This window comes from Talpa occidentalis, unplaced genomic scaffold (genome assembly GCF_014898055.3).
Source record: "Talpa occidentalis isolate TD23 unplaced genomic scaffold, MPIMG_talOcc4v2.1 talOcc4.10, whole genome shotgun sequence".
Taxonomy (NCBI): domain Eukaryota; kingdom Metazoa; phylum Chordata; class Mammalia; order Eulipotyphla; family Talpidae; genus Talpa; species Talpa occidentalis.
In genome coordinates, this window is record NW_023600993.1 from 84,977,721 (window position 1) to 84,997,911 (window position 20,191).

The 20,191-nt window shown below is 38.6% G+C and overlaps 1 protein-coding gene and 1 pseudogene across 6 annotated transcripts in view; one reads left to right on the forward strand and one right to left on the reverse strand.

Annotated features, from left to right (window-relative positions):
- PHF20 (PHD finger protein 20) overlaps positions 1–20,191 on the reverse strand; it is a 125,789-nt gene that overhangs the window by 13,231 nt on the left and 92,367 nt on the right. For all 6 annotated transcript variants that reach the window (XM_054696807.1, XM_054696806.1, XM_054696812.1 and 3 more), the window contains 5 exons: positions 17,366–17,644; positions 13,103–13,201; positions 12,411–12,575; positions 11,365–11,543; positions 1,141–1,240 (listed from right to left, as the gene is read on the reverse strand). In XM_054696807.1, the coding sequence (XP_054552782.1) occupies positions 1,141–1,240; positions 11,365–11,543; positions 12,411–12,575; positions 13,103–13,201; positions 17,366–17,644 (822 nt within the window). The remainder of the gene's footprint in view (positions 1–1,140; positions 1,241–11,364; positions 11,544–12,410; positions 12,576–13,102; positions 13,202–17,365; positions 17,645–20,191) is intronic.
- Positions 4,112–10,347, forward strand: LOC119237532 (high mobility group protein B3-like; annotated as a pseudogene).

The window sequence follows — 20,191 nt, forward strand, 5'->3', positions numbered from 1 at the left end:
AGACAAGGAGTCACAACTGAGGTCATCACACCCTGAGTGGACCTATGTGTTAGAAAATTAACTGTGGTGGCCAGCCACATCCTAGTCAATCAGCAAAATCAAGGGACTTAGTCATACAAGCCAGTTCTAATTCCAATTTGCTTTATGAGATTAGGAAAGTCATCTGTATTCTCTGGGCATCCATTTTTTCCACCAAAAATGGGAATAAGAACTCCTACAAGGTTCAACTATGAGGACTGAAAGGAGGAACAGAAGCAGAGGCTCTCAAACACTGTCTAGCTATACAGGGGTCACAGGAATAGTGTCAAGGGGAGAGAACACTCAGGTTGTGAAGGGAGAAGATGTACCATTCCAATGAATCATCTGACAAGAACCACAGATTTTTAATTTACCCTGAGGCTTCTGGAAAGGGGTACCCAAGAGCCATAGGCCAGCTTGTTGCCATGGAACAATGAAACTAACCGATCCTGCTAAGGAATTAGTTCTCTGCTCTAGGTTCTACTCAGTCACACCTTTCCTCTTCCCCTCATAGGCACAGTTCTCTTCCAAGGATGCAACGATGCAAAGAAGGGCAAAAGCTACCAGAGGGTACAGAAGGTTCTATTTCTAATCACCCCGAAAAGCTAAGGACAGAGCCCACATGCCCATCCACATGAACTCTCAAAGGTAGAGGTTCACTCCGGCAGCATATATTCTAAAACAGAAACAGAAGATTTGGAGTGCCCCTAGCCAAGAATAATACCCAATTTGTGAAGCAGTCTGTAGTTTTCAACAGTGTTTCAGTCTTGTAAGATGAAAAAGTTCTAGAGCTCTGCTGTAAACATTGTGCTTACAATTAACAGTACTGTAACTTAAAAAATTATTAAGAGGGTAGATCTCATGTTAAATGATTTTTATCACAATAAAAAAAAATTCTAGCTCAAGGCAAGGCCTTCCACTAGATGAAACTCTTCATACATGCTTTCTTATCGCTATTTTCAGGATAGCTGGCCACCAGGTGGACTAGCAACAAGGGTGAGGAGGTGGAGTCTAGCCGATGCTGAAGAAATCAGTCTCAAAAACACTCAGGCTGCTTCACGGCCAGATGTGCTAAGGAAAAGGCCACATACTGTTAAGATCCCTGACTCCAAAAATCTCTACCTGGAGGATCTTGGCAAACATAACAGGTGTATTTCTCAGGCACATTTTCTTCCAGTAATCCCATGCAGACCCCATGCTGCCAGCACTGGCACTCTTCACACTGTTAGAATTAAAGAAGCAATAAAAATTAAACTCAATAGGTAGCCTCCATCCAAATATAAGACCCACCCGTCAGGGGAGGTAGACAGGAAAGGGAAAGCACAACTGACTTACATAGGAGCTGGGATGCAACCACTCATCTACATCTGCACTGTCCAAGATGGCAGCCACTAGCCATCTGTGGCTCTTTACATTAACAAATCAAGTTAAAAAATCAGTTCCTCGTCCCAATTGCTACATCTTAACTGATATATAGCCAGATGAGGCTAATGGCTACTCTACTGGACAACCTAGATGATAATCTGTTAAACAATGCTATTTTCAGAAAAATGACTGTTTTCACTCCCATTTCTATAAACTGACCTTTCTGATCATTTTACGGTGCAAAAGGAAAACTGTTCAGGTTCTTAGAGAAAGACTAAGTTGGAATGACAAAAACCTGAGTTTGGACTCTGGCTCAGATATTCATTTAGCTCTGTGACTTCGCATAGGCCACTTTTCCTTGTACTTTAGTTTCCACATCTGCAAAATGTGATACTACTCCTACCTGCCCTGAGGGGCTGTTTATGAGGAATCAACAGGCCATATATAAAAGCTCTACGGCAGTACCCAACACTCAGTACTAACAGTCTCTTACTACTACTAAGGGGCAAGCTAATCACTTTGCTATCGCCTGCAGAAACCATGTGCTAACACTTTACATTTATTCCTCTCAATCTTACCAAAGGTCACACAGCTGAAGAGAGGCAAAGTTGGATCAGAACACAAGCCTAGCTAAGAGCAAAGCTATTATTTTAACCCCCAGGTTCCAGTGCTTTCCCTAGGCATAAAGAGAAGGGGGAAGGGGTAAGAGGGAGAGAAGTAAAGAAAGAAGCAGATAGTAAAGTCAGCATCAAGAGATGTGTACAAGGCCTAGAGTAAGTAAGCCTGAGGCAAAGGGTCCAGAATAGAAAGTGAAGGGAAAAGCACAAGCCAGTGGAGATACAAGGACATTTCAAGCAGTTCCAAACCATGGCCCTAAACATTGAAACTACCAAACAGGTAATAACTCTGGAAGGTGGACAGTGGGTTTCTGAAAAGACCTTGAGGGTGGAACACCAGTCTGGTGACAAGGGACTGAAAGTTCAAAGTTCAGACGGTCTTCAGTCACTTGGAGTCAGATAGACATTGCACCAAGAGGGTTTTCATAGACAGATACAAATCCTCTAGGAGTTAACCACAATAGAATGAACAGGGGCAGGCTGAAAGAGAGCCTTCAGATAAGATCTAATCCAGATTCTTCAATTTACAGATGAGGAAACTAAGGTTCAGAGGGAAAGCAAAGGGTGCATGGCAACAAAGACTATTAGTAACAAAACACAGACTAATAATTAAGAATTAAAGTTTGTCTCAGCAATGACTTTCTTGAGTACTAGAATTCAGCAAAACTGAATCAAATACAGCCAAGTTGAAAAATTCAAAATAATAATTTTATCACATGCTGCTGGCTAAAATACATTTTTCAACTTTAAGAAGTTTAAATTTGGAAATGAACAAGAATACTAACAGAAAAGATCAAATACCTAAGAGTAAATCTAAGACTATCTAGGAATAATATCTCAGAATAGAATATGCAATATTTCTAAGAAGAAATTTTTAAATGTCATTATCATAAAGGTGTCAATTCTCCTTGGGTTAATCTATAAAAATAACATAATGTTAATAAAGTAATAAATTATTAACTTTGAAACTAGATAAAAGCTGATTCTAGAATTAGTAGCTAGGGAATTTTTGAAAAAGAACAATAAGAGGGCACTGGCCTTACCAAATATTTTAAAAATATTATAAAAGTATAATAATTAAAATTAAATTATACACGCAAATATAGCAACAGAAGGAACAATAACGGAAAAGAAAGAATCCATAATAAGAACAAAGTACATGCAGAAATAAAATATATAAAGCATTTCAATAGTGAGGTGTGGTTATTATGACAAGTGGGTAGCTATAGTCTTCACCTTGTAATAGGATAATTCAGGTGGGTCAAATATTTATGATTAGAAAAATATGAAATCTCAAAAGTAATAAAGGAAACCATGAGAAAAATCTTTTATAAGTTTTTGTGACCTTCCAATGAAGCAGCAACTTCTATTCAATTCTCATAAGCAACTAAAGAAAAGTTTGATACATTCAATCTCATAAAAACAAAAAAAATCTAAGACAAGACAGATGACAAGATGGGCACAAATATTTGCAACTATTCTTACAGCCAATACAAAAAATCTTTATGAATGACTAAGAAACGGATCAACCATTCATCAGAAAAATGGGTGAAGTACATGAACAGACAGATGAAAGGAAAAATGTAATTCTAAAATAAAATGATGTTCACATTTAACATGAGAAGAATAAATGTATGTGAAGTTACTTAAGTTATATAAATTAGTATGAAATAAAACTAGACTAATAATAGGTATACACATTAGTATCTTTGAGTTTTGGGGTTGCAGTTAATTATCCATTAATTTTTCCTTTATGTATTGCCTTAAGTTTTTATAATAAACCTTTACTACTTTCATAATAGAAGTATTATACTGAGAAACTGCTTATAGACATACTTTTACATATGCATGTATATGTGTATATTCCAAAATATAAGCAGTGGTATAAGTTATCCTTGAGTGAAAATAATCTAGAAAATTCTTGTTTACTTCTTTGTAACTGTCTGCATTTTCCAAATGCTTCAGTTATGAAATCTGTTTAAAGTTTATTAAATAAAGTATGAAATGGCTATCCTAATGGACTATATTTTCAATTATCTGAAGAGCAAAGACAAAAATGCTTGATAGACTGAGCTTTGCATCATGCCCTGCGTTGCCGAAATTATCAAACAATGGAGTCAGGATGGCTAAAGGGATACCAAGAAACTGCTCACACCTTCTTTGTGCAGACATGCAAACAGAAACATAAGAAGAAAAACTCAGAGATCCCTGTCAATTTTGCAGAATTTTCCAAGAAGTGCTCCGAGAGGTAGAAGACTGCCTGGGAAGGAAAAGTCTAAATTTGATGAAATGACAAAGGCAGATAAAGTATGCTAAGATCAAGAAATGAAGGACTATGGACCAGCTAAAGGAGGAAAGATGGATTCCAATGCCCCCAAATGGCCACTGGCTGGGTTATTACTGTTCTGGATTCTGCTCCATAGTCAAATCCACAAACCCTTGCATTTCTATCAGAGAAGTGGCAAGGAGCTGGACAAGATACTTACTTGACAGTGAAAAGCTGCCTTACAACAAGTTGGAGAAGGTGAAGTATGAGAAGGATGCCAGACCAAAGTCAACATTAAAGTTTGATGGCACCAAGGATCCCACTAAAGTTGCCAGGAAAATGACAGAAGAGAGGGAGAAAGATGAGGAGGAGGGAAAAGGAGGAGGAAGAGTCTCTTTCTCAAAAAATAATGTTTGAAAATATTGTACTTATAAGGGTATTTGTTGAGACTTTTCTTTGACACAGCCTCCAGGGAAGGTTATATAACATTGCTATGACAGACAGCAATATTAGTCAACAATATAAAAGCACATACTGTTTGACCCAGGAATTCCACTTTGAAAACTGGGTTACATAGGTATACTTATAAAATTATTCATTACATCATTGTTAAGATTAGAAACAACTCAGGGACTCCCCAGTGGTGCAGTGGTTGAGCGCTGGGTTGCGAAGCTGCCCGCAGCCTCTGCAGCACCGGCTCGATCCCTGGCCACATGGCGCGCAGACCTCTCCTGCCGCCCGCTGCTCCCCTCAGCAGTGTGTTTCGTCAGTCTGCCTGTTCTGCTCTCTGCTCTGTCTCGGGTGAATTCTCTGTCTCCCGCGCTTCTGACTATACCCAGTGCTTGTATAAATAAATAAATCTTAAGAAAAAAAAAAAAAGATTTATTTTAAAAAAAAAAAGATTAGAAACAACTTAAATGTCCATCAACAGAGTAAATGATGATCCATCCAGTATGCAGTCAAAAAAAGGGGAAGAATTTTATATTTGAAAATGGAAAGTTATTTACCTTATATATTGTTAAATGAAATATACTGAAGACACTACTTAAAATAACATTTGTGTTTAAACAAAGACAGGGCACAACAATGTGAATGAACTCAATGCCAGCCAATTCACTGAATGCCATATATACTTTTTTTTTTTAAGATTTATTTATTTATGCATACAGAGCTGGGGTATAGGTCAGAGGTGTGGGGGGTGAGAGGATTCACCAGAAACAGAGTAGGGAACAGAACAGGCAGACTGACCGAAGTACACTGCTGAGAGGAGCAGCGGGCGAGTCAGGAGAGGTCTGCTGCACCATGTGGGTTGCTCCCTGGCTGGCTGGGGATTGAACGAGTGCTGCACAATGCAGACAGCTTCACAGGTTGTATCTTAACCCCTTGCACTACCAGGGAGGCCCCATATATACTTAAAAATGGTTAAAATGGTAAATTTTATGTTAAGAATATTTTACTACCAATAAAAAAAATAGGGAAAATATATCTGTTACTGTTTGTTTACCCAGAATGTTTCTGGAATAATACATAAGAAGCTAATAACTGTCCTTCCATAACACAGTAGCTGAACCACAAGTATAAAGTCAAGTCAAGTCTCCCAGGAAAAAAAACAAGGTGGTCTGAAGTAAGGACATCATCACCATGCCAGATAGGAAGTTATATGTGAGGTGCTGAGCTGAGCTGGGAGAAAGGCCATGTGGAAAGAAGAGTAGTTGAGGGATAAAATAGGGTAAGATTCTTCTCTGTACAGCTATGTATATACCTTTGGATTCTGAATTATGTGATGCTTTAGCTGGTAACAAATAACCTATATTTTAAAGCAAACACAACTTTTAAAATTGGCTTCTTGTTAAAAATGCTATGAAATTTTCCTGGGCTCAGCTCTTAAAAAATATTTGTTGTTCTAAACAAAGATCAGCAAACTATAACCTAAAGGCCAAATCTGTCTAAAGCTATTTTTGGAAATAAAGTTTGTATGAACACAGCATGCACATTCACTTTACATATTGCCTACAGCTGCCAGGAGCAGAGTTGAATAGCTGCAACAGAGGCCAAATGGCCATCAAAGCCTAAAATATTCATTATCTGTCCCTTTTAGAAAAAAGTATGTAGAAGGTAAAGGGGCTGGAGAAATGGGTGAAGGAGGTCAAAAGATACAAACTTCCGATTATAAATAAGTCTTAGAACTATAATGTACAGCATGGTGACTATAGTTAATGACACTAAATCATATTTGAATAGATATGAAAAAAATATAATTGTGTATGGTTGATGGATATTATCTATCTAGACTTACTGTGTTCATTTTATAATATACACAAATACTATATCATTATGCTGTATGTTGATACCAATCAAATAATGAGAATGATCAAAGAAAATCATTTCTCTAAAGTAATGTATACATCTTCTAGAAAACAAACTCTAAACGTATTCTGGGGTTGTGTAAAATTACAATGTGAATTAAAAATGTATTTTAAGAAAAAATTACCGGTGCCTTCCTAAGTGATGAATACATTTTAAAAATTTTAAGTGTTTGTTTTCATGAGCTCCCTCTAAATTTATGCCTTCTGCTAAAGTTATTGAAAGAAAAGGTTCATTGCTCATAATAATAAGGTCAGAAACTGCCCCTCTGTAACAGTCAAATGAACCTTAAGCGTAAAGTGGAGAAAAGTCTTCTACAACAAAAATCAAGGTGCTCTGAAGTAAATTCATCATCACCATGCTAGATAGGAAGTCGTAAGTGTGGAGCCGAGCTGAGCTGGAGAGAAAGCCATATGGAGCCTTGGAAACAGGACATGGAAGTCGGCACCTAGCTCTGCCACATATAGGTGGTGTGGACAAAAGAGCTACAAGCTTAGTTTCTTCACAAAGCACAAAACAACACATCAAGCTCAAACCCCAACACGCCATGATTCTTGTTACTTACAGAAAAGTCAACAGCAAAAGTGTTATGGTAGAGCAGAGTTGGGTTTCTTATAAAAATTAGGCAGAATAGTCTTGCTGGGAGGGGTCTTCATTACTCACCCACTGAAGATTTCTATGGACAAATGAGGATCAATTCTAACCAGGCCTCCAAAACCAGGAACTAATAAGCACATACCCAGAGATACAGGGGAAAAACTAACTATCTCAACATCCTTTTAAAAAACAAATTTTAAAAAATTCTAGTAAAATCACAATAATTTTCATGTTGTTATAAATTTTCCAATTGTAGTCCACAGAGCTTCAGAAGTTCTGTAAATGGGTGTGTGTTTAAGGGACTACTCTAAAATAAAACAACAGAACATTCTAACATGTTCCAAGCTTAAAGTTCCAAGCTTAAGGTTAAGAGAACAGAGCCCACCAATGCCCATAATTCTATACTGCTTGGTTCAGTATTATGTTGTCCTCAAATCAATGCTTTTCTTCCCATCTGTGATTAATCAAAGTGACTATACAGCACAATGTTTAGGAGAAGTCATTCCTACAAAGGTCATATGCTATAAGCTTGTCTCACAGAGGTATGACTAAAAAGAGAAAAACAGGAACGACTAAAATGTCCAACGTCAGCGACTTGTCACTCACAACCCTAACTGCATGTCACACATCACAAGATTTGTGCTGCCATTTAAATTACCAAACCTAAAAGTGAAGCTAACCATTCTGAACTTTCAAAACTACTGCTTTTACCTGTTACATATTAGGATTCTATGAAGGAGTCAATTAGGAAAAGGGTTTCTGATGCTGGAAAAGTCAGAAAACTATTAATTAACCTATGGTATACGGAAGGTCATAAACATCAAGCAATATGGGAAAACATTCATGTACCTTGAATCTCAGAGATTACCATGAAGGCTTTTCAAAAAGAAACTCCCTCAATCGAGAGAGAGAGAGAGAGAGAGAGAGAGAGAGAGAGAGAGAGAGAGAGAGAACGAACCTGTGGAAGTGAGAGGGGATTGGTCAGCCAGGCTAGAAAATGCCACTGTTTCAAAAAAAAAAATTTTTTTTTTTTGGTTCCCTTTTCAATTGTAAATGTGAATCCCCAGAGCTAAGGTAATATAGGGGAAAAGGACTTGACTGAGAGTTCTACATTCGAATCATAGCTTAATAACTAGATGGGTCTATAACCATGAGCAAATCATTAATAAATAGCCATATAATTTTATTTCCTAATTATAAAATGGGAAAAATAAATGGCTTAAGACAGTCTTGTTGTCACTTGTAATCAAAACTACAATGAGGTACCATCTCACACCAGTAAGAATGGCACATATTAAAAAAAACTAGCAACAACAAATGTTGGTGAGGTTGTGGAGAAAAAGGAACTCTCCTGCACTGTTGGTGGGAGAGCAAACTGGTCCAACCACTATGGAGAGCTGTGTGGAGATTTCTTGACCTACTAAACATAGAGCTTCCATATGATCCAGCAATTCCACTCCTAGGTATTTACCTAAATGAAATAGAAACAGTAATTCCAAAGGGCACCTGCACCCCTATGTTTATAGCAGCACTATTTACAATAGCTAAGCTATGGAAGTAACACAAATGCCCAAAAATAGATGACTGGATCAAGAAGATGTGGTACATATACACAATGGAATATTACTCAGCAATCAAAAAGATAAACACATGCAGTTTGCAGCAACACGGATGGAGCTAGAAGGGATCATGCTCAGCGAAATAAGTCAGAAAGAATAAGAAAAATACCGGATGGTCTCACTCATAGCAGGAATTTAGAAAACCTAAATAAGATACCAGGAAAAAGACTAATCAATACAAAGTAAAAATCAAAATCAACAAGCAACTATAAACCAGAGACACACTACGGGGGGGGGGGGGGTGTGAAGGGTGGGGAAAGGAAGGACTAGAGTCAAAATAAGGGGGGGTGCAATTGTATGGGGAATATAACCAAAATGAAAATGCATACATTGTGCAAAAATGAAAAAAGATGTAAGAATTATAAAAAATAAAATATTTTTAAAAAATACAGTCTTGTTGGAGATGAAATATTATTAAAAACACTCCAGAAACATTAACTCACTACTCAATTGTACAGTTGGTAGTCGATTGTATTAATAGAAAGGGCACTACTATGGTGATCCATATCACAGAACATTACTCAACAATAAAAAGTAATAGACTCTCAAAAGAAACAACTAGGATAAATCTCACTCAAAAAAAAAAAAAAAAAAAACCATGATTCCATTGACCAAAAATCACAAAATTATAGGTGAAAAACAGGCTAGTGGTTTCCAAGATTTAAGGATGGGGAGGAAGAGATAGCTGTGACTATAAAGGGGAATAAGAGTATGATTGAGTTGGGTATTAGGAATTGTGGTGGTTATTAAAAAAGGCTATATATTTTCTGCAATACTGCACAGAACTATATACATACACAAACAAATCGTGTTTAACTAGTGAAATTTTATAAGGTTTATAGATTGCACCAAAGTCAGTATCTTGATTTTGATTCTGTACTATGGTTGTGTGGGCTGCTGGCATAGGAGATGGACCTGGGAAAAGGCTCATGGCACTTCCCTGAACATTTCTTTGCAAATCCTGTGAAATCTAAAATTATTTCAAAATAGAAGTTGAAAATAAAAAAACAAAAGCAAGTGGTCCTACTAACACTCTGGTACTTCTGAAAGTTTTTTTTTTAAAGAACTATAACAAAGCTTCTGTGTTTCAACAAAGCAAAGGAAAAGAGATTGAGTACAAAAACTCAAAGATAAGTGGCATAAATCCAACTCTGAAATTAAGAACCAAAAGTGAATTTCACAAACTGATGCCATGCTGGCCTATAACAATATAAAGACAAGCAGATAAACTTCTAACACGGAAAATAGGCCAAGGAAGCTAGCCCTTTTTCCCATAATTTCAACAATCCACATGGACTCTTACTCTATAGTAGGTAATCACCCCCTTTTCTGGGGACAGTCCCCCCAACTCCATCCACATGATAACAGAGGGAGGCCACCAGCAGCCTTTTTTTATAGTATAACCCTATCTACACTCCCAAACATCCACCACCACCAAGCCAGATGATTAGACCAAAGGCATTTGGCCATGATAAACCTCTTTCTCCCTCATCACAGATGACTAATATCTGATCTAAACAAGAAGGGAATTCCTTACTCAGGAATTTATCATTGGGACTGATTCCAAGCTCAGCCTAGCCAGTGTCTTGAATACAAACATGTAAAACTGGGAGGAAAGGGGAGAGGTCATGGGTAACCACTTTGCATTTTGCAAGAAAACCCGCCAAGAAAAACTTTGCACTTTGCAAGAAAAAGAACCAAACGGACCCCACAGAGAAACAGGGAAAGACGTCAAACACCTCAAGATGGAATTCTAGACTCCCGACCCTGGCAACACAACCTTGCCCCTCAGTTCTAGGATTCAGTCTGCTGTGTCAAAAATATTTGTACTTACCCCAAAAGATTACTAGCCAAAATAACCATGACTTCTTTAAAAACTCAGATTCCCTGTACAGAACAGGTAGCTGTCAAGACCTGCAGGGTATTTATGACATCCCTTGGAATTAGCAGCCACCTCCACCAGAACTGTGATTAAGAACAAAAGGACCAGCACCAAGATTGTCTTCGCAAGCAGGCAGGGAGACCAGTCCAGAGGCACATCCCAAAGATAGAGATGACAATATAAATGTCAGGAAAATAAAGAAAAAGAAATAGGTCAATTATAAAACTCCATTTCTTTAAGTCAGTAAAAAAATTTACCTCAAGAAGATACGAGTTCATAAGAAGATTAAACAGTTACTCTAGAGATGTGGGTCCCTATTGTTCAACTCCTCACTGTGTGACCACAGGCAAGGCCCTTATCATGTGGGTCCTAGCTGCACCAAGCAGCACATGAAAGGTCTAGACTCAATGATCCCTCAAGTCCTCTCTTATTCTACTAATAGGCTAGCTACAACAGCCTGAAATTCAGAGAAAAATGAACCAAAAAGCAAAGCTCAACCTAGCGCTGATAATATTGCCTATTTGGGGCAACTGAGTCACTCACTATTTTTGGTGGTTTCAAATTGCAGTGCCTCAAAATTCTCTCCAAGGACCATTTTGTGCTTCTCTACACTTATCTTCTGGAAATGCTACCTACCTGAATCATGAAGTCATTTTCCTCCTGGACTTCACAGATGCAGCGGACTACTTCAAAATCATAGCGTTCATCTCCATCAAGTTCCTCGTCTGGGTTGGTGGTCACATCGACATCTTGGCTGTATTCCTCATCACTCCAAAGAAAGCTCTCTGAGGAAGACTCACTTAGATTATCCTCCTCTGAGAGGAAAGATAAAAGAGTCACTATTTTAAATTATAACTATAAAATTCTAAAAGTTTAGATTGTTAGGAATAGAAATGATATTACAGACTGTCTCCTCTGTGAACCTTCACAAAGCCTGGAAATGGGGACTACAATCTATTCTGTGGGTCTGTCATCTAGTAATTACATCTCAAAGATGCAGGCTGGTTGGCAGTGAACTGAACTCCATTTCCTCATTTTACTGAGTTAGGCCCAAGGTAAGTGGTGCTCAAGGTCTTTGACCGAAGAGTTACAATCCCCCATGAACTACACAGATCATCAACAATAACAACTCAAACATGTTCCTCAATCTCAGCCCATCCAGCCAGGACTGGTTTATAGCCAAGTCTATATAAAGAGTCACCTATAAAACCCTAGACAGAGAATGAGGAAGGGATAGATTCCAAGTGTAATCAGAACTAGAATCACTAGTTCATGGTACCTGATTACCTTTACTGACCACTTATTCTGTACCAGACATGGGTCTAAGTATTTTCCATTAACTTATTTACTCCTTTTAAACCACAATCACCCTATAAATTACTTCAAGGTTGACTCAGATTTCCCCCCAAGCATGTTATATAGAGAACATCAATAAATGAAGGAATGGAAAGGGATACTGGTTACAGACAACTGGCTTGGAGGTACCTAAGGTACACATAATTCACATCAAAGTTAGAGAAAAATGAGTTCAGGGAAGGCTCAGTTAATGCTGCCTGTTTAATTTCATATACATCTTACTTTTAAAATATAACACATTATACATGCAAAGGGTCTGGGCAATATCAACACAAATCGAGGCTTCTCAGTAGTACTATGCAAATGAGAGGCGAGAGCTTCCTTACCGCATACTTTCCCTTTCCCTTTGTGGTTTCCAGATTCTGCACCATGGAGCTGTGGGCTCATATAGACCCCAGGCTTGTGTGAGGACCCACACCTGGTAACAGCAAATGCCTTGGGTGGAGAAAGTTCCTGGGAGGTGTCACTGATCTCCTCACTGCAGGGGCATTCTGGAAAAACAGGGTTAGGAAAATATTAGCAACCCCAGACATCAGGGCATTCCAGAATCAATCCCATCCATCCAACCAATTCTGCTCTTCAACCACTCAAAGGCTCAGGAACAATTCAACTATTAAGTGGTAAGAACACATATTCAGGGATTAATACTTGCAACTATCTCCAAGAACCTCAAAAACATCTCATCACCACCACCCTTCTCCCCTTCTTGAAATGGTTCAGAGTTGTGTATTTAAGAGTTGCATGTGCAAACATACAGTTATTTATCTGCATATATCCTATGAAGCTTTTATATGCACTGCCCTATAACAGGGCACGCTGGCCAATTCAGCAAGAAAGAGGGAGGAGTTCTATAAATGCTCACAGGGCTTGAAACACCCAAGGTAAGTGGGATCCTCCCCTACAAGCTGAGTAAAGGCCTTCTGGCCCTTCCTCTCCTCAGTGAAAAAGAGGCTAGAACTGGGGAGAAGGCAATCCTTGGAAAGGAAATCCAAGTAAAACACCTCAGGGGAAAAATTACCAGGTTTGGTTTTCTTTTTCTTTTTCTTTTTCTTCTTTGGCTTTACTCTCACAAACTCTTTGAATTTCTTCTCTTTATTCTTTTCTTTGTCTTTTGCAGCTAGAATTAAATACAAATTTAAGTACTGGCGTCAAATGTTTTATTTTCAACTCTGGAATGTTTTTTCTTACATAATGAAACATGTCCAATGTGAAGAATTAAAACAGGGTGCTATAATAGAGTTCCTGGACTGACTTTACGTGGGAGGTCATTTTCCATTCCTGTCATGGATCTGGGTGGAGCCCTTCCTCTATCACTCAGCCTTTAGGCCAGGGGTCTGCAAACTCTGGCACACTTGTCTATTAAAGTTCTACTGAAACACACCATGCTCACTCTTAACATATTGACTCTTTTAAACATATTAAAAACATATGTTTTAAACATATTTCATGTTTTAATGACAGCTGAGTATTGAAAACAGAGACTCAATGGCCTGTAAAGCTGAGAATATTTATTGTCTGGCCCTTTACAAAAAGTTTGTCAACTCTACTTAGATCACTGACACTCACAGTGACTACATATTGTAATGATCAGGAGAGATTTTTAAAAAGTAAATGCCTGGTCCCATCACCAGAAATATTGATTTAATTGGCTTGAGATATGACCTGAGCATCAGGATTTGTTTCCTGCTTTTTGGAATTGAGGTACAATTCACATAATACAAGATTAACCACTTAAAAATAAGCAACTCATACTTTTCAAATACAACTTCACACTGCTACTCCTCATAGCAAGATATTTTCCATTATCAGTACACCTTGTCTAAACTACTCGCTTTATAATTTTTCCTAATTCCATTCATTTTTTTAAAGATTTATTTTATTTATTTATGCATACATGAGCTGGCGTGTAGGCAAGAGGTGTGGGGAAGGGGTGAGAGGATTCATCAGAGACAGAGTGGGGAACAGAACAGGTGGGTTGGCTGAAATACACTGCTGAGGGGAGCAGCAGGCGAGACAGGAGAGGCCAGCTTCACCATATGGGTTAGCTCCCTGGCCGAGGATCAAACCCATGCTACAGCTGCTGGAACCCATGCTGCAGTGGCTGCAGACAGCTTCATAGTGCTGAGACTTAACCCCTTGCACCACCAGGGAGGCCCCCTAATTCCATTCTTAAAAGCTTCCTACCTACTACTCTACCAAGTAGTATTCAAAGTTAAAAAGAGCTTCACCATTGCAGAAGTCCAGTTGTTTCTTCTATTTTCATCCGCGGAATTTCAAATAACTGATAGTAACTGACTTTTTAGATGTTATTTAATCATACATATGTGTATATATATCCTATGATCAAGCTATTCCATTCCTAGATACCAACTCAAAACAAAAGGTAACATATGCCTATATAGATAATTATTCATGAATCCCCATAGCAGCTTTTGTTGCAATCGTACAAAGTGGAAAATGCCAAAATATCCATCAACAGGTTAATGGACAAGTAATTTGTGGTGTATCCTACAATGGGATATTTTTCAGCAATAAAAGCATTAATTGCTAATACATGAAGCACCATAAATGAATCTCAAAATAAGCATGCTGAAACAAGCCACAAAAATGAATGCATACTGCATGATTCCACTTAGATAAAATTCTAAGAAATAAAAAGTACCCCATAGCAATAGAAAGACTAGCTTAGCAAACCGAATCCAACAATGCATCAAAAGGAAAATTCTTTCAAAAAATTTAAAAAAGAATACTACCAAGTACATTTTATGAGGCCAACATCACACTAATACCAACACCAAACAAAGACCACACACAAAAAAAGAAAGTAGAAGAGTGGCTGCCTAGGGATGTGAGGGAGAGAGGGATGGGAAGGAGAAATTAAAAGGGGCATGAGCTTTCTCTCTTTTTCTCCACCAATGGATTGTGTGTGCTTGACTCTCCCTTGCTATGTATTCTTACAAGACTTCCAGGATCAAGCAATTTCTGGTCAAGAAACAAAAGTAGAATCGCCCCATTCCCCAATAGATGTGAATGAGAAGCGGTAATAAAATCAGGCACAATTTCAAGAGGAAACACTGCAGAAGAACCAACCTGGGTCTATAAGGAATTGCATAGGAGACAGCACACGTACTTACACTGTATCAAGATCAGTAGCATCTTACCATGTGAAAACATCACCATTAATTGGACATGTTTTCTCTTAGTATGCTTTTGTACCAAGCAAACTGGTTGTCTTAGTAATATATATGTGAGATCTTTGAAAAAATAAAAGTGGTTAAGTAAAGTTTGGAGGCAATGGATGTTTAGTTAATTCATTGCAGTAAAAACTGGATATATATATTTAATATATAAAGCTCCACTGTGCAATTAAGCATCAAACAGCTGTTTTTTTAAAAAAAGAACAATCCAGTGGCACATGGTATATTCACAATGCTGTGCAATCAGCTCCACCTAATTCCAAAACAATCCCATTACTCCAAAGCAAAGCCCCTTACCATTGGTTTCTTTCCAGCCTCTGGCAACCACAATCTGCATTTATCTCTATGGAGTTATCTCTTCTGGACATTTTATATACATGGAATCTTACAATATGTGACATTTGTGTCTGGTTTCTTCCACTTAGCATAATGTTTTTGAGGGCATCAGGATGTTTTAAAACGTTCTTCAAGTGATTCTGATATGGAATCGAGATGGATGAAAAAGCAGGTACAGGAAGGTAAAAATCAGATTCAAATGGTTTAACTAAGAACTTATATGCAAAGAAACCACAAACATCTACCTTAAGCCTAACAACCACCTGTGTGTGTCAATCCTGTTTCACAGGTGGGGAAACAAGTTCAGCACCTGCTTGACATCCACACAAATAATTAAAAGAAGGTTCACCTGGGTCAGCAGCAACACGCCAGCAATGCCGCCCAGCAAATGTACCATGTACCACTGCCAAACAGGTATTCAGGAACCATCAGAGAGGGTATCAAACTGCACCTAACAGATGGCAAACTTGGAGTGTACAGGCAGATGTTAGTTCACTGGTCAATGAATATAGGACTTAAGGATGTCTAAGTTCCCTTCCAATTAAAATACTCTGCAACTGGAAAACAAAGTTCAAAAATCAAGAACTCGGGCCTCCCCAGTGGCGCAGCGGTTGAGCCCTGGGCTGCAAAGCTGCCCGCAGCCTCCGCAGCGCCAGTTCGATCCCCGGCCGCCAGGCGAGGGTCCCACATGGCGCGCAGACCTCTCCTGCCGCCCGCTGCTCCCCTCAGCAGTGTACTTCATCAGTCTGCCGGCTCTGCTCTCCCCTCTGGCTCTGGTGAATTCTCTCACCCTCCTGTGCTTCTGACTGTACCCAGTGCTTGTATAAATAAATAAATAAATCTTTAAAAAAAAATCAAGAACTCTAGAAAAGATCTTAGTTTAATTTGCAAAAATGTTCATTTTAAGATTAAGATATCTAGGTCCAAAAAACAGGTTGACTTAGCCATGGTCAGACCACAACATACCATATGACCATGATTAGCAAAACATGGTCAAAATGTCTCCTGACCTTCACAAAAGCCATCAATAACACTCACCGTTCTCTGATCCTAAGGAACAACCTCCCTCAGATATAAAAATACAATAGTCCATTTCTCTATATTCTCTGGGCTACAACTATATTATTAGTCATGGATATATTCATTTATTCAACAAATATTTGAGCATCTACTCTGTCCAGGCACCATTTCTAGGTCAGAGGGATACAGCAATGAATGACAACAAAAAGACAAAATCTCCTGCCTTCACAGAGCTACATGCCAATGGATGTGGACAGAACACAAACTAGGAGATGATTAGTACTATTGCAAAAATAAAGCTAAGGAAAGAAAGATTTGCAACTTAAATGGTCTGGTATCAGAGAATGCCTCATTGAGATAGGGACACCTGAGCAAAGACATGCAGAGATCTGGGAGAAGCGCTTCACAGGAAGGGACAACAAGTGCAAAGGCTCTAAGGGGAAGCTCTCAGTGTTCAAGAACAGACACACTGCCTAACTCATTCCACGAGGCCAGCATTACTCTTAATACCAAAATCAGACTGACATTACAAGAAAGAAAAACTACAAAATGATATCTTTCATCAACATTGATGCAAAAATATCAACATGATGGAACTACTACTGTCATTTTCAATCTTTTTGGATTCAGCTGGATGAGACCAACCTAATGCCTACATTCTTTCAGAAATGCAAGCATTGTGACCTGAGCAGTATGATAGATATTAACATTAGAATGAAAATACTTACTTGGGGAACTGGCAGAGACCCGCTTCCTGGTCAGGCTCTCCTGACTAGCCTTGTCTGAAGCTGAAGAGCCCCTCGTCTGGACATGCCTCTTTCCTGGACTCTCCTCTGGCTCTGGTGACTTCTCCATTCCGTGGAAATACTTCATATGATAGTGCAACAGTTTGGCTTTGCGGAAAAATTTTAAACAATCCACTATCTTGCACCTAAATTTGTGGTCTAGGTCAACAGTTGGTGCTTTAGATGTCACAAAATCATCTGTTTTCTTAAAAGTATTTGTTACTGGGAAAAAAAAAAAGAATTCCTGGTGTTTATCCTGGTGATTATCCTAGTTATTACAGTGCCTATGTTAACAAAACAATGCAGTACAAGGTAACATGTATATATATTCTGAGACAACAATCAGACTGCCATTATCTTCAAAGATTACTGTTTGGAGAGAATAAATACAACTTCAGGATAGCTAGCAGAGATTCAACTGTGACTCATCTTGTGAGAGAAAAGATTTTTGTTTGCTTGCTTGTGTTTTGAGAAGCCATACAAATTCTGTGGGTTTCAGACTTTGGGGAAATAAAAGCGAAAAACACTAAAAACAAAAATCAGGGGTCCCAACAAAGCACTTGTTACTCATGAGCTGAACTAGACTCAGACTCACCACCATTCTAGTTCTTATCTGTGTGGACAGACCCAGGAGATATGCAGATGAGATCTCTTTATGAAATCTAACGGATCTTACAACAGTTTTTACACAAGAAGAGTATAACTGTTACAAAGGTTTTAGTATTGAGCCTTTGAGATTTAATGACCAAATACTTTGATAAAAAAGAATTCCAAGACTAAAAGGGAGGAGGCGAAAGGACAACCAATTAAACAGAGCTGGAAGGCAAAAGAACTCGGGAGGACTCCATGATCAAATTCGAAGAGACAAAGAAAGTCTGACTTTTTTCCCAAAACCAATTAACAAAAGGCAATGGTCTGTCAGGTACTGATGACCAAAAGTAGAGTTGTCTCAAGGACTTCATGAGTGTCAGAAATTCAGTTATTGAAGACTTCCTTCATATCAATGGAAGCAATCATCTTAAACTCGTCACTCCTACTCTATAGATTAGGTCCTGAGTGAATCAAATTTTTCCTAAATATAACAATACAATTCCCATTAGTACTGGATAGTATGTTAAAACTTTGGTAAATATTATTTTTTCATGCCCCATCCCATAAAGTATTTAAAAATTCTTATTTACAACCTAAATTATATTCTATTTCAAAATTAGCATTAGGATATGACTGAAAACTGACAGGCTTGATGATTTCATGGATACTATAGTATAAATAAATTAAACAAGAGAAAAAAATGTTCACATACACACACATACCAAAGCACAAAGCCTTAAAATCACATTCTGTGGCCACCAGTCAGAGCCCAGAGAGGGTTCTAGTCACTGCTGGTGCAGACCGCAGGCACAGGGAAGTGTCCTCCTGACTCACCATTTTAGAACAGGGATCTCTGCATCTGGAGCTGACCTAGTCTGTGTGGAACTGGGAAAGGGCTATCCCCACAGCCAGAGATGAGCTGAAAAGCCCCCACAAGCCAGGCCCCGTCTGGCAGTCAGAGCCAAGAGAGGGATCCAGTGATTTGGAGCCCAGCGGGCAATCGAGCCACTGCCAGGGCAGTCTGTGGGACCTCAAGACCCACCTCTAGAATTAAACAAATACAGAAGGAGGAGATTTTCTGGGACAGCAACCATTAACATATCCATAGTACCACTGTCCTACTGGACTTCTGGCATAACAGTATTGGACTTAATTGGACCACCAGTTTCCAACATCCCAGAAAGAACACACCAAAGAGATACCAGCCAGTACCAGCAACAAAGTGTCCCAATGCATAGGACAAATTAGAAAACGAGCAGCAGGGAGAAGAAAAATTACAAGCAACAAAGCGCATCCCCAGAGAAAAGACACACCACAAAAAGACAAACACCAGACTGCAACAAAAGTGACTTAGAGGAACTTATGATTCTTCCTGATAGAGAATTTAAAGTCGCCATGATTAAAAAACTAAAGAAGCCGAAAATGATATGGGAAAAATAATCAACAATATGGAAAAAATAATCAATGACCAGAAGAATGATATTGAGTCCCTAAAGAGGGAAGTGAAAGAAATGCAGGAGTTCAAAGGATTAATGGAGGAGCTAAAGAACTCTGGCAAAAGCAATGAAAGCAGAACAGATGAAATGGAAGAACAAATAAGGACTCTTGAAGACACAGAAATAAAAAGAACTAAAACAGAAAAGGAAGGAGAAGTACGACGGAAAAAGACCGAAGAAAGACTTCGGGAACTATCTGACTCCATGAGGAAAGGAAATATAAGAGTTATAGGAATCCCAGAAGGAGAGGAGAGAGATGTAGGAACAGAGAAAATATTCAAGGAAATAATTGAAGCAAACTTCCCAAATGTGAAGAAGGAGCTGAAAATTGATATACAAGAAGCAAGAAGAACACCAAACTTCCATGATGAAAGGAAAAATACAGCAAGACACATAATAGTAAAGCTCCCAAGAATCCAAGACAAGGAAAAAATAATGAAGATGACAAGAGGGAAGAAAGAGATAATATTCAAAGGAAAACCAATCAGACTGACATCAGACTTCTCCGAAGAAACACTACAGGCAAGGAGAGAGTGGAGGGACATAGTCAACAGACTCCAAGAAAACAGATGCCAACCAAGAATACTCTATCCCGCAAAGCTCTCCTTCCTCTATGAAGAAAGAATAAGGACCTTCCCAGACAAACAGAAACTCTGGAATTTTATTACGACTAAACCCCCCC